Source organism: Nycticebus coucang, chromosome 19, assembly GCF_027406575.1.
Source record: "Nycticebus coucang isolate mNycCou1 chromosome 19, mNycCou1.pri, whole genome shotgun sequence".
Classification (NCBI taxonomy): Eukaryota; Metazoa; Chordata; class Mammalia; order Primates; family Lorisidae; genus Nycticebus; species Nycticebus coucang.
Window position 1 is genome coordinate 25,581,632 of NC_069798.1, and position 15,394 is coordinate 25,597,025.

The 15,394-nt window shown below is 35.9% G+C and overlaps 1 protein-coding gene and 1 long non-coding RNA gene across 2 annotated transcripts in view; one reads left to right on the plus strand and one right to left on the minus strand.

Moving 5' to 3' along the window:
• Positions 1-15,394, plus strand: part of ASXL3 (ASXL transcriptional regulator 3) — a 179,608-nt gene that overhangs the window by 97,799 nt on the left and 66,415 nt on the right. The window contains exons 6-7 of the mRNA XM_053571930.1: positions 4,288-4,405; positions 5,565-5,684. Coding sequence (XP_053427905.1) covers positions 4,288-4,405; positions 5,565-5,684 — 238 coding nt within the window. The remainder of the gene's footprint in view (positions 1-4,287; positions 4,406-5,564; positions 5,685-15,394) is intronic.
• On the minus strand, positions 1,128-10,959 carry LOC128572030 (uncharacterized). The gene is made up of 3 exons (XR_008376033.1): positions 10,826-10,959; positions 9,063-9,199; positions 1,128-1,195 (listed from the first exon to the last, which is right to left on the minus strand). It is a non-coding gene; the product is annotated as an uncharacterized LOC128572030 (long non-coding RNA).

Sequence of the window (15,394 nt, forward strand, 5' to 3'; positions counted from 1 at the left end):
CACTCTAGCTCGGTCCCTCCCGCCCCGGTTACTCTGCCTCATCTTCCTGGCATCATTTTCTTAGTACTCGTCTGTGTGGAACAATTATGTTTATTTTATTTATTTCCTTGTTAGTCCCTCACAAAATGTAAACTTCTGTCACATTCTCTGCTGTGGACCAGCAGGGCTTATAGTGCAGTGTAACAGAATAAGTTCTCAAAAACGCATTTGTTGTAAAATGTATAAATTACATAAATATGAAAAATGACATTTATTGAGTATTTACAATGTGCTGTAAATCAGGTTAAAATATTATCCTGCAGATTTTCTCTTTAAGGCTTCTTGCCAGCATTATTTTCTCTGTTGAACAGGGACATGTGGCATCTTTCTGTGACTCCACCATCCCTTAACTGATGATTACACCTCGCCATCATTAACATAGCTGTGCAGCAGCCCCAGTTCCTCTGCAGCTTAACACATCAGAAGAGAGAGGTTTTATTTTTTTTATTTATTATTATTATTTAATTTTTTTGCAGTTTCTGGCTGGGGCTGGGTTTGAACCCGCCACCTCCGGCATATGGGACCGGCACCCTACTCCTTTGAGCCACAGGTGCTGCCCAGAAGAGAGAGATTTTAATGCTAATCTCAGGCAGTGGTTGAACTTACTTATCTGCCTGGTGGCAGGGGAGGCATGCTGTTTAGTAGCTCTCAAGGATGGGTGCTCTCATGCTGAATTTGTCCCCCAGTCTTCTTTTCTTTGTCTGGCACATTGTTTATAACCAGAAAGACTCACATAGGAGTTTTAAGGCTTCTCTTGGGAAGCAGTTGACCCTCCAGTGGGGTCTGTGTGTTCCTGCACAGCCCGGTCTCCCTGTTAATGTTCCACCCCTGGCCAGCCTGAAGAATTGGAGGTACATAACTCCCTCCCCACAGAATTGAAGAGCTAGCCCTCTGTGCCTGCTGGATGCACTCACTGCCCCAGGAGACCAGGGGTCCCATACAGCCTGCCTCTCCACAGCAGGGCCAGAGTTCTTTTGTTTATTGTCACCCCAACGATCCCAAGCATCTCAATGGAGTCAACATTGTTTTTTCTGCATCAACATTCTGATCTGCTTGCTGGGTTTCCCCAGTGTTCAAAGTCAAATAAATCTTACTTTTTGGAAGATGAATTGGAATTTTCAAGGCAGCACAGATGCAGTCGGAAGTGCCTGTGGATCTAGAAAAGAACATAAGGATGCCTCTTTTACCATTCAGAAAACTGAACTTTGATATGTCTGACTTTGTCTAGCTGTATGTTGTTTTACCACTGTTACTAGCATCATGGTAAACAAAGACTTTACATTTTTTCCTTGTTTACTCCTAGAAGTGTTATTTAGAGATAAATCTAATGCTTATTTTTCAGAAGTAAAACAAAAACAACAATAAAAAATTCACTTAATCATTAGATCCTAAAATTCCTCTACTAGGTATATACCTAGAAGACCAAAAATCACATTATAACTAAGATATTTATACCAGAATTTTTATTGCAGCCCAATTCATAATTGCTAAGTCATGGAAGAAGCCCAAGTGCCCATCGATCCACAAATGTATTAATAAATTGTGGTATATGTACACCATGGAATATTATGCAGCCTTAAAGAAAGATGGAGACTTTACCTCTTTCATGTTTACATGGATGGAGCTGGAACATATTCTTCTTAGCAAAGTATCAAGAATGGAAGAAAAAGTATCCAATGTACTCAGCCCTACTATGAAACTAATTTATAGCTTTCATATGAAAGCTATAACCCAATTATAACCTAAGAATGTGGGGAAAGGGAGGGGAGGGGAGGGGAGGGAAAGGGAGGGGGAGGCTGGGTAGAGGGAAGGTAATTGGTGGGACCACACCTATGGTGCATCTTACAAGGGTACATATGAAACTTACTAAATAAGTTAGTGTATAACTTACTAATATAAGTTAGTGTCCTAACTTATATTCCTAACTACGAAAATGCCAGGAAGGCTATGTTAACCAGTTTGATGAAAATATTTCAAATTATATATAAAACCAGTGTATGGTGCCCCATGATTGCATTAATGTACATAGCTATGATTTAATTAAAAAATTCACTTAAAACAACTTTCTTTTAATACCATGAGCATTTAGTTTTTAACACCTGAAGGCACATAGTGTTTTGAGTCGGCATGTGTAGAAATACTGGACTGAGAAATCCATAAATTTTTCTGAATAGGAAGTAAACAATCAGAAAAAAAATTATTCAAATGGGCTCAATCTTGGCTTTCTTTGTCCTTTCCTTGATGCCCCCTCGATTCTTTAAAATTCAAATCTGCTGTGAATTTTTATTCTTACATTATTTTCTCCTAATTTCTTTCTGTCTGATTACCAATTTTTCTAAAGTAGAGTCTTTCAGCTCTAGAAATGGAGGTCAACATTTTAGTTACTTCACTATTTAACCACAAATGCTCTGAAAGGCATACCAGTTTTAACTTTGTGATTTCAGCTTCTAGGCCTCTAGTTAATTTGTTTTTATTTTTTTCCTTAACCAACATTTTTTAAAATAAACTTGCTAGCCAAACTCTCTCTCTCTCTCTCTCTCTCTCACGCATGCACACGCACAAACTCACACATACACAATGACTGCTTTTTAAATGTGTAATATTTTTCCAAGGGAAGTAGTTGAAATCTGTGCTGTAAGACTCCTATACACGGATCACTCTTTGTACAGGCTTTATTATTTGTGAATTCTTAACTAAGTCAGAGATGGACTTAATTGTAATTTAAAGCACTATGTTGCTTTATTCTGTTTTATTATAGGGTTAATAGATGAATGTCTATAAAGTTGCATTTCAGCTCTTATTAAATACAGGGTGGCCATAAAGTTTGTGTGCAATTTTAAATTGCATACTATTTTGAATTGCACACAAACTTTATGGCCACCTTATATATATTGACAGCAGGCTAAAGGTGAAAAGGATGGCATCTTGTTAATCTCTGTACCTCTTGCTTTCCCCCTCTTTGTGCCTAGATGGTACTTTACAAAAGTTCAATAAATGGAAGAATCGAAGGGCAAATATCTGGTGTTATCATTAGCAACCATATCATTTGAAATAGATTTCCCAAGGCTTTATTTTCTCATCTGTCTTTAAAGCTTATCTGAATATTCCTTCTTTCCATTAAATGGTATTTAATTTTGCTTCTATAATTATTTGATAGCTAAACCTATGGTCAACAGACTGGGAGTTCAGCTAATACCCTGTGCAAATAATAGGACATTGTTTTTTGACAGCAAGCGGAAAGACAGTCAATGCCTTATTTCAGGAGATTCTGACAACTCTTGGTTGAAGAACATTAATAAAGTAACTGGGATGTTGTAAAATTGGTAGAAATTACACAGAAACCAGGAATAATAAGGTTTGAGACTATCTGAAACCAGCCTTTTAACCTTTTTTGAGGAGTTTTAACATTCCTGTGACTGTGAATTTAATGGCTCTTCAGTTTTGGTCTGCTTAAGATCCTTTTTATTACAGGTAATTTTCTGCATAAAGCAATCAGCTAGATAAGCTGTATTTCAAAAATTTTAAATGTCTTTTATTATATTATCATCACTGTAGTCGATTCATTTATGAAACTCAAAGCACTCCCATTTGGAGAGATTTATTCTCATATCAATTTTTTCCTGGATTTGGCAGAACCCCGTGATGTTCGTGTTCTGAAGGTTAATGCCCAAAGTCAAGCAGACAGAAGCCAAGTGCTGCAAGGTTTCCAAGATTAGGACTGATTCCCTTCACAGAAATAAAGGATTCCTGCCATGTTCAGTGATTTTGTGCAGTGCTCCCCATGGCTGAGTGAGCGCACTGGTACTGTAGTCCTTACATGCTACACATACTGATGGCACTCAGGGTTAGCGCTGCAGAGGACGCACCTGCAAGAGAAGGGCAGACACATATATTTTTATCCTGGTTTTGAAACATTTATTTTACATTCGTTTTACGTGGGCATCCTAGTTTCAAATTCCATGGGCTCTCAAGCCACATTGCTAAGGTAGAACAAACCATTAATTGCTGCTTTGTTGGTAGCATTATACTGCAAATGGTCTCCGATTTATACCCTTTGCCAAAGCCTGATTTTATGCTTTTGAGGGAAAATGACAGGAAGGTAACAATTAAGATCTGGAGAAATTATGGGTGCCGTAGAATTTAAATCTCTTTAGAGGTTCTGTCTAGTCATGGGCAAATGAATCATATAATTCAATTATGAGCAGTCATTTTGGCTATATTTTTATGTTATATTATCATGTTTTGTAGGCTTTGAGGCAGCAGCAGAAAAGAAGAAATGGAGTCTCAATGATGGTAAACAAGACTGTTCCTCGTGTTGTTTTGACACCATTAAAGGTGTCTGATGAGCAGTCGGACTCGCCTTCAGGTAAAGAACTGAAATGTTGTATGCTTGGCCAGTTTCCTCCGGGAGGAGACTTCCTCACTGAGAAAGAGGTCAGGAAGTTTTTTTCTGAAACGGAATAATATTTCCATTTGAGGTTTGGTTTAAATTTTTTTTTTTTTAGACTTTGCTTCTTTCAGTGATTTAAAAACAGAGTATTTACCAATTTTTTTTTTTTAAAGGATCCAGCTCACTCATCATCATCAAATAACTTCATTTACTAATGTCAGTAGGTGTTAGAAAACGTGAACCGACACTAGGTGGACTTCGCTGGTGGTGGACCACGTGCTCATGCTGCTGGGTAACACCAGCAAGAGTACTTCTTCCATGAGTGTGATTTTTTTTTTTTTTTTCAGTTTTGTGCTGCAAAATCAGGAATCCTTTATTAGTTTTTTTTTTTTTTATTAAATCATAGCTGTGTACATTGATATATTCATGGGGCATCATTCACTAGCTTCACAGACCGTTTACCAAGTTTCACATACACCCTTGTAAGATGCACCTCTGGTGTAATCCCACCAATCCCCTTCCCTCTACCCACCTCCCCCCTCCCTCCCCTCCCTTTTCCCCTTCTCCCTATTCTTAGGTTGTAACTGGGTTATAGCTTGAGGCAACCTTCTTCTCATCCCAGTGAAGCCCTAATCTTCTCTTTTAATTTACCTTCTGTCTCTTTATCAGCGAGGTGCCATTGTATTTACTGTAATGTTTGCAGTTTGCATTGTTTTTCCTACTTCAACATATACTTATTTATAAAGGTATGGTCTCCCCCTCTCTTCAAGATTACCTTCTTCATCTCTCTATCTCTGTCTTGTATTGTCTCAAAATGACTTAGTGTTGTTCAAGCTGATTCTTGTAGTTTTACAAAAGACCTGACTCTATTTCTTTTAAAAGCTATCAGATCAGGGGACATGTTTTTGACTCCGCTATGAGGCCATCTGTTCTTGCTTTTTGTTCTGTTTGATTGATTTATTGGGCTTCTCTTTTTATATCCAGTAGGGGAATCAGATTGTGGCCAAAGGTAGTGTATTAACTCTTAGAAAAAGAGATTCTATCTACAGTTCTTAAAACAATTTCAGATTTTTCTTTTTGAGGACAGCTAGCGGATAGCGTAAGATAATGACATAATAACTATTTCCTTTTTTAGGATCCGAATCTAAAAATGGTGAAGCAGACAGTTCAGATAAAGAAATGAAACATGGGCAAAAATCTCCCACTGGAAAACAAACAAGTCAGCACTTAAAACGATTAAAGAAGTCGGGTTTAGGTGAGTGTTTAATAGACTATGACATTGTACATTTTAGAGATTTATGTCTTTTCAAATAAATTATGAAAAATTCTCTACAATTGCTTTTAGTGATTAAACGAGGAAGTCAAAATATCCTTCCATTTATCTAAACTGAAAAAGATTCCTAATAAGGAAACTTTATAGTTACAATTGAATGGTCTTAAGCTTATTGCTAAATTTGTTAATGATATTATTGCATAAAGCACAGGATAAAGATAAGAGAGTTAAAATATATGTGCTCACATAATTATCTTCCCTGTTATGGTTCTAGCTAATGTGTAGTGTTTTATTTATGCAACTAAGTTTCACTTTATTGCAATATATTGTGTTGGTGGGGAATGCAGTGTTCATAAAGGGTTCGTTGAACTGGGGAGTGCATTGTCCCTGGGGTCTGCTGCAGTAAAAGAGCTCTGCCTTTTTGTCTGTGCTGCTTGAAATACTTAGTAGTGCCTGTCTGAAAGAAAAAGAGTGTAAAATTGCTGAGAAATATGGGAGACACAGTCGATGGGTCTTGCGAGTCAGTCAGGTTTTATTCTGTGTATCAGCACTTCCTTCCTGATAACTTTCGATCAGTACCCCAACAGCAGCATTCAGGAGAAAAGGAGGACAAGAATTAAAAAGGCAAAAATCAACATCCCCTGAACTGAACCTTGCAATTCTCAGTTCCCTCTGTCGGGTTGACTGACCTGCTGGCTTCATCTCTCTGGGTTAGATGTTTCACTGTGAATAAGGCTGATCTAACAAGAATAATCTGGATCATTATAATATTTTATAAAATGGTTGGTAGGAACTATAATACAAATTTCTGCTACTTTTCATAAATGTAGTATACTTGTTTGCAGAGTTTATCTGTTTGTAAAATTCAAGCACAATTTTAACTGATTCATTTATTTAGTTGTTAGTAAAGTTCTGTCATTTGCCTACTCTATGGCAGACATATTGCCAAATCCTGGGAATTTGCTTTCAATAAAAAACATTTAAATAGAATTCATAATCTTTGGATAAGAGACCTCTGCTAATACAGAGTTTATTTTTTGACTTAAATTCTTCAAATACAGTGTCATTGTCTAGTTTATATTATTTTCAAGGCTAGATTATTTGATAGTTGTTGTGTAGCCCAAAACGCATCTGTGCGTGTTTGTACGTAACCGTACTTACTTACATTCTGAGGTGTTTTTTCCTAGTACTCTGGGTATTGTAAAATTAGTATTTTAATATAAGCAGCTTCTAAAATAGAAAACTGTAGTAGGAGAGGGACATGTAAAGACTATACTAAAAATATATGTGTCTAAAACAGTGCCACATTACCATATACTCTGTGATTTAAACATGTGACCTTTAGCTAAGTCTGCTACCACCTAAAGTTAATGGCATATCACGAGTGTAAGGCAACTGAAGGCACGGAGGTCTTCCCAGGGTTTACTCAGTTGACATTACACTGAAAGTCAAGATCCTATACTGTGTTACTGGGATCCCCTCAAGGGCTGGAGCTTTTAGTGGAGATTGCCTGTATTTTAATTGTTGTTACTCAAAGTCCACGCTCAAGAAGATAAGAGAATCGGATTTTTTTTTTTTTTTTTGAGAGTCAATTGCTATAAAGGCTGATATAGAAGTCCGCTTTTAGGAAATACTGTGCACTGGGGGCGGCACCTGTGGCTCAAGGAGTAGGGCGCCGGTCCCATATGCCAGAGGTGGCAGGTTCAAACCCAGCCCCGGCCAAGAACCAAAAAAAAAAAAAAAAGGAAATACTGTGCACCACTAAATGTTTTATTTACTAAAAGAAAGTGCTGCCAGAGTATTTCAGCTGATGTGTTAGCAAATCATAATGGTTATAAAGGAGAACACCATGATCTTTTGAACCCACTTTGTTTTAGACAACAAAGTAGTAGAGATAATGAAGTTACTTTAATGGAGGAATGGAGACGAGAAATTACATTCACTGCCCATATTTCCTGGTCTAGGTATTTTGACACAAGCTTTCTCATTTAATTCTTATCTCAATTTGGTTCAATAGAATGATTTCCATTTTACAGCTGACGATAATGAGGCCCAGAGGGGTAAAGGAGGTGCCTGAAAATGACACAGCTAAGATGGAAGCCAAGGCATATCTATCTCCAAAGGGTGAACCATTCATCCTGGGTAGAACTGGAGCACCAAATCATATAGCCTGTATTTTAGACCTATAGGCCCCATAGAGAAGAAACCACAGCGTATGGCACGATGTGTCTGCCTCAGGTGGTAAAGCACAGGTATATGGAGTTGCCCATGGAAGGAAAACAGGCAACGCTAAGCTTTCCTGGATGATCTTGTATCAAACAGAAGGAGGAAGAAGTAGAGATTCGAAATAATACAATTAAGGTAAAAATCTGTCAAAAATAAACTGGTGATCACAGGGAAGGAACTGTGACTGATGGACTAACCCACCGAGCTGCTGAATGGAATGGCTTTTCTTGTGTAAATGAAGCTGATAGTGCTTTTTAAGCTTCCAGTATATACCAAGCAGTAGAAAATGAAAAATGAAAAAAAAAATGAATGAAAGAGCTTTAAATGTAACCGTGCCCAGACAATACTCTTGCCTGTTTTCAACAGTGATGTTTTTGTTGTCTTACTGGAATCAAAATGATATGTGGTGCCCGGTAAGACGTCTTTATCCACATTCTTCTCCCTCTCTTTGCCATTAAGTTGCTAACTCCTTGGGAACAGTGACCTTCCTGTAGGTCTCACTGTACCCAATACATCCCTCCTGTGTATCGATTCCGAATAAGTGACAAACGAACACATTATCATAATTAACTGAGTGTCCAGTAAGTTTGTCTGGAGGAATGATGCAGTCCTCTAAGTTTCAGCATAGTAGTGAACCCAATTCTGTCTTTTTTAATAAAAATGATTCTGCATTTTTGGAGAAGGTTATTTTTTGTGCATCGATGTGTAGCTGCAGAAACAGTGCAAAGGGACAATGCCACCTCATACCCGTTAGCCAGTCACAGAGAGAGAGTTGTGTTTTCCCTCGTCTGTTTTTCTCACTTTAGCCAGGCATCTAATTCATACACTTTCAGAAAGGTGATTTTAAACTTTTTTGCCTCTTCTAGGTAAGGATAACCATATATATGTATATATATCTCCTAATCTGTTAAAAATCATTCTGAATTAAAACGAATACCATAAGTATGTTCTAATTTAAATTGATAATTCTGAAACCAAATCTAGTGAAAATCAGACTTTGGGGTATATAAGTCTAAATTTTTATTCTTACTGTGATATTTCTTTAACAGGATAAAAAATACTTCTAACTGTCCTCTAAGTACAGCCTTAGGCTCCCTGACAATTACTTAATTTGCCACTTTGTGGGATACTCACCCAGTTCATGGTATAGGTTTCACGTGGCCTTAGAATCTAATGAGTGTAGCCCCAGACACTGTGGACTCCAGTGTTTCCCTGAGGACTCTGCAGGGAGCAGGCACCACACACTTCCTCAGGCCTTCATGCCAGCTCTCCTGGAGAGGGTAAGGAGCACACAATAAAAAACGCAATAATAATGAGCTTTGCAATTCTTCAGACAGCTTAGTTCTGGTGAGAATCTTAAACTTCTCCCCAGAAATCTATTGCTCTGTGTGGAAATCCACTACACTCCATGAATGTAGGGTCTGGTTTGGTTTTGTTTGCTACTGGCTGGGGTTATGTTTGAAAACCGTAAGACTGTTTCTCTGAGTAGCCTGCTAATTGGTAACAAGGCATGAGTGAGTTCAGTTGAAAAAAAAAAAAAATGATGGTCTAATGGTACATATGGCTTTGATGTTGTAGTAAAACAAAAATGAACAAACCAACCCCGTCAGTCGCTTTCCTGTATCCAAAGCATGGTAACAAGCACCATTCTGATACGCATAAAAACAAATGCTAACAATGTGTGCAAGGACTCCGGTGTTACCATAGGCCTTGACAATTAGTATAACACTGTCTGTTAAATAACCAAGTAACCAGGCAGCAGAAACCAAGGTAAGGGCCAGCTGCAAATGAGCTTTAAAGGATGTTTTTCTTGCCTAATCAGTTGTTTTAATATCCTCTCGTTGTCTTAGCAAAGGAGAAAACTAATTTAAAATTCCCCCATGCAGTTTTCTAAGATAACCTTTGTAAATTTCATCTCACCGTCTTCATGCCACTCAGCATGTGGGTTTGTGAACACTTAAAAATTCTTTAATAATACACTCTTAGCACCTCACATTTTCCCGTAAGAAAACTATATGTTCCTTGAATTCAGGGTCATTGACCTAAACCTGTCTTTAATTATACTTCTTCCTACCCAATTTCGCAGTAGGAGTTTAAAAAGTGCTTACAAGACAAATTTAAGCTTCTAATGGATGTCTCTGAGGGGCTTTTAATAAATGTCCTTGTTGGGCCCGACTTCTGGGATTCATTCCAGTATATTTTATTTGGTTTAATATTTTTTGTAGTAAAGAATTACAGCTTGGTTGGTTTTATAAAATGGTATATAAACTGGTATATAGCCTAAAATAAATCAGTGCAGAAAAATAAAAATAAAATTTTAACAATAATCCCATATGATTTCATCCTAAAAATCATTCCCAGTGTTATATAAACATTATCTAAAATCCCTCACTGCATATCTTTGGCAAGAGATCATCTTAGATAACCTGTATTATACCATTATAATAAAAAGTACTATGTTTAATAAATTTTTGACCAAATAATAAAAAAGAAAGTGAAACCAAAATGTTAAACGTTGTCACAGATATGTTCATATCAAAAAGTTTTCTTCAAAGATATTAAAAATATGAGAAGCTAAAATAAGAGTGATTATCTTTTTAACTACTCATTTTAACTTTGGAAAATGTATTATAAAAAGATAGTAAAAATAATTCTACTTAACAGTTCCTCTTACCTCCGTGTTTTTGTTACATTATTTAGACACCCAGGTTGATAACATTTATATTCCATTTGTTAACCATGGAAGTAGTTTTTTAACCTTGGCATTATATTTTAATGAAATCAGTGGTTGGGTAGACTTTTTACACAGTTTCATCATTTGTGAAGGTTACATTGATCCATGTTTTATATGATTAGCTTTTGTCCTCTGATAGATTTTTGCCCCCTCTCACACTTACTTTACTCTTTGAAAGCCTGTTTTTCTTCCCTGCAGATTCTTTGAGAATCCTGCCTCACCAGTTCCTTTCAGACAGTGAGGAGCTCTGGTTTTGAACTCTTTCTGTGCATGTTGGGAAAGTTCCTCTTGATCGCGAGATTGCCTCTGTCTGTGCTCCTTGCCCCCGTGAGAGTGCGTCTGTGCGTCTGTGTGTGCACATTTTATGAATAATTTCCGTGCGGGCTCCACTCTGGGAAATATGAATCTTGAAGCCAATGGCCTACTCACTAATGAACAAGTGCTCCAGAATCTGCAGCTTTCACTCAGATTGGTGCTCTTAGAACTCCATCTGGCCAAAATTAATAGAGAATGTCCCTGTGCAGACCATTCCCCATGATTTATATCATGCCCCGTGTGCTCGTGTGTGACACAGAGGCGGATTGTGGCAGTTTGGCAATTATCACTTCACTTCTCTCTTTTGCCAGACCTCAGCTACCTTAGCCTTTGTAGGCTAAGTGTCTGGGAATTAGACACTAAAATGACTACATTTATTTTTTCCTTCTCTGGGCACTATAGGGAGAAATGAGGTACCAGCTTTAATGAGATAAGACAGTCTCATACGTAATTAGATTGTTCTTAAGCCAATTAAGAGTACATATGTAAGGATAATTAAATGGAATTCAATATTCTCTGTGACAACAAATTTAGTTCATCTTCTCTCTTTGTTCAAAAATTATAACTTTTGCTTAGATACGGATGTCTGTGGCTTTGTTGTAAAAGACTATGTGCCTATCAGTTTCTTTCTTCACTGATCTTTTTAAAGACTTTCAACTGTACTAAATAGTAGCAGCTTCGTCCTATGTATTTCAAAAGTAGGAAAAAACAGTTTTACATTTTTCTCAAATTCCCAACGTTTCCCCCCAATCAGAATCACTCTCAAAAAATGACCTCGGGCCATTTAATAAGGATTAATCAAATTTCTTCATTTTTAAAAACATGTTTGCCCCCAGGTTTTGCTTTTGCCTCTACAGCTAAGCAAAGAAACTTTTGCTAACTGTCCTCTCCCTGTGATCTAAGTTGTTTCTTACTGAGAAATATTTCAAACATAGAAAAATACAGATGCCAATAAAACAGATGCCTCTCTGTATACCCCCATCACCTTAGATCCTTTCGTGTGTGCGTAAGATGACCAGTAAATTTTCGTTCTCATACTATTCTTTATTTGTCCTTATTTTGGAAGAAAGGTTATATTAACTTTATAAAGTCATTTGAAGAGCTCTGTATCTTGACCTATTTCCTGGAATATGTATAAATATTGAAGCAGTAGAAAAGTTCCAGAATGAAAGTTTCCCACCCCACATGAAATTCATCTTTAGAGTTATTTATAATTTGTGCTTTGTGTATATGTGGGGTTGTTGGGGGGGAGCATTGTCTACTGATCTTTTTTATAAGTTTTTAAAAAATTATTCAAATTTTTAAAGTTAAATTTGGAAATTTATAATCTTAAAATACTTTTATCTTCAAAGATACTGGCAAAAGTATTATGCTTTTTAAAATCTATAATTATAATTATGTCTTTTAAATCTATACCACATCTAGTATTATATTCTTTCCTTTTTTTTCTCCTCATGTTTGTTTATGCCATTTCTCACTACAAAAGTGTCAATTTCATTAGTTTAATAAGAAAGCAACATTTTACTGTTGATTGTCATCATTGTTCTTTTCTTTTTCATGAATGTCTGCTCCTTTTCTTATAATCTTTCCTTCTTTCTTGAGTTTTTATTCTTTAATTTATTACATTCATGATGTGTATATTTAACCCTTGAATTTTCATCCATTTTCCAATATCTAATGTATTCAACTTACCTTTAAAGTCAGTTGAGCAGCATTTTACAAAGTTTGCCATTATTCTTTAGAATCCTAATTTTTTTGTGATTTCCATTACACTTGTTTTTTCTCTAACTTGTGAAGCACTTGTGAGGTATGCTGTTGAGTATCCAAATATATAATGGATGTGTGGGAGGTTGGAGAGGTGCTATCTTTGTAATAAGATAGCTAATTTAAATTATTTCTGGACAGAGAGATGAGGTATATGTTATTCTCCATTGAGACTTATTGGTCAGTTGTGTTTTTAATTTTTTGTTTCACTTACTGATCCTTGAGTGCTGTTGGAAAAATAACTACTTTTTATAACAATTCAGTATAGTGTCCTATGTCAAATTCATTGGGTCAAGATCGAGTACTGAATTGTTAAAGTCCTCAGTGGTCTTAAGAGGAGTTTTTTTGGTCTTTTGTTTTTTGTCTGAGTAACAGGTATTTTTTGTAGTATATGTTCTCACTCTTAGCATTGTGTGATATCATTTTCTTAGGCCTGGTACAGTGACTCATGCCTGTCATCCTAGCATTTTGGAGACTGAGGCAGGAGGATCCTTGGAGCGCAGGAGTTGCAGACCAACCTGAGCAAGAGTGAGACCTTGTCTCTACTAAAAATAGAAAAAGTAGCTGGACACGATGGAGGGCACCTATAGACTCAACTACTTAGAAGGCTGAGGCAGAAGGATCTCTTGAACCAAGGAATGAGCTAGGCTGACACCAGGGTAATCTAGTCTGGGTGACAGAGTGAGACTGTGTCTTACAATAAGTAAACGAGGTGAAGTTTATATTAACTAGTACAATGTAAGCATTCCAAGCTGTATATGAAATCAGCACATTGTACCCCATAAATGCAATAATGTATACATGATCTACCTCTTTATGATTTAATTAAAAAAAATCAAACAAAACCTCTCAATTTTTCATTTTTCAGTCTATGCTGTTTAAATAGAGTTAGGTTCAAGGCCATTATACATTCCAGTGAATTATTTCTTGTACACTTAAGGGGTGATTTTCCTCATCCTTAACAATGTTTTTACCTTTATTTATGTTGTTTGATGTTAACCTTGTGGTATTTGGAGTATTTTGTTGTTTTAAATCTCTGGTTAGTTTTTTTTTTGTTGGTTTATCTCTTGTTATTTCCAAGTATTTCTCTTCTAAGCAGTATATAACTAAATTGTATTAATTTTTAAATCTAATAAAATCCAGTTACATTTAATATAATTATGTTCGACTCAGTTTTTTTTATTTTTAATATATTCCATTTTATGCCTTTCGCATGATTGATTGGGTTTTCCTTCCACTTCCATCTATTTATTTTGAAGTTATAATTCTTTTTTATTTTCTTCCAATGGCTTTCTACAAATTTTTAACAAAATTAAGAACTAATTTCTCTCTCTCATATTCCTCCCAAATGCCAGGGGTTTTTAGTGCTCTGATTTCAATCAAGTCTTCCCATTTTGCATGCAATTATTGTAAAGTATTTTATTTCCACTTGATTTTTAACAGTATTATTTTTGATAGTTCATGTTTGTTTGGAGTGACTTGTGTCTGTTAGTCTTCTAGTTTTTTATTGATTCTGTAACCCTCTCACTCTTAATACAATTTTATTAGTTAAAAAACATCTATTGGTAGTTTTATCAGCAAGATTCTCTAAGGGTTTGAATTTTCATTTGGGGTCCAAAAAATGTTCTTACCATTGCCATCCTGGCCATTTTTGAGAGATATATTTTTCAATACAATTCTAAATTGACAATTTCCCTTGGCCCTTTGAAGACATCCCACTGTATTTACTGACTTACTGTTGTTTCTTCTGATCCATCCTATCATCATCCCTCAGGAGATAAATCTGTCTTTCGTTCAAAATGATTTAAGATGCTCTGTTTGTTTTTTGATGTGCAGAAATTTCAACACACCAAATGTGAGAATGGGTGTTTATTTTTCTTGGTATTTTCCTGTGTAGCTTTATCTAGGAACTCTTACCATTATTTCAATTCTTAAAAAAAAAAAAAAAAACTTTTCCATTAGCTATTTAAATATGGCCATGCTGCTATCTCTGTGTTTTTTATTTCTTAAACTCCTGTAGATATGCATTCTGGCTGTTTATCGTAGTTCTTGTGTTTCTTCCCTATCCTGCTTTGACTCATCATTTTTTCCTATATTCTAGATATTTTCTCATGTCTAGACTTTAATTATTTAATAATTATTTCCTCTGCTATGTCCACTGAATTTTTTATTAGTTTCTAAAAATTAAATTTTTATTTCTAGAAGTTCTATTTGATTCTGTTTAAAATCTGACTATTCCTTTATAATAGTGTCCTTTTTTAGAATTTTAGAAGTTTATTCTTTCATCTTTAATTATTTAAAATAAGGGCAGACGAACTTATTCTGTTAAGAGCCCCAGAGTAAATACTGCAGATTTTTTTCTCTGATTTGTGTCATAGCATTTTAACTCTGCATTGTAGTACAAAAGCATCTAAGGCAATGTGTAAACAATTGTACATGACAGTTTCCTGTAAAACTTTATTTACTGCAACAGGCATTGGACTGGACATACTTCATAGGCCATAATTTTCTGGGCCCTGATTTGAAACATACTATTTATAACCACATTGAAGTGGTTCTCTCAGCTCAAGTAACTGCAAAATAGTATTTGTGCTGTTTAATAAGCATCAGCTGACTCTCCCGTATGGTGTCTTATTTATTCATTTATTTTTTT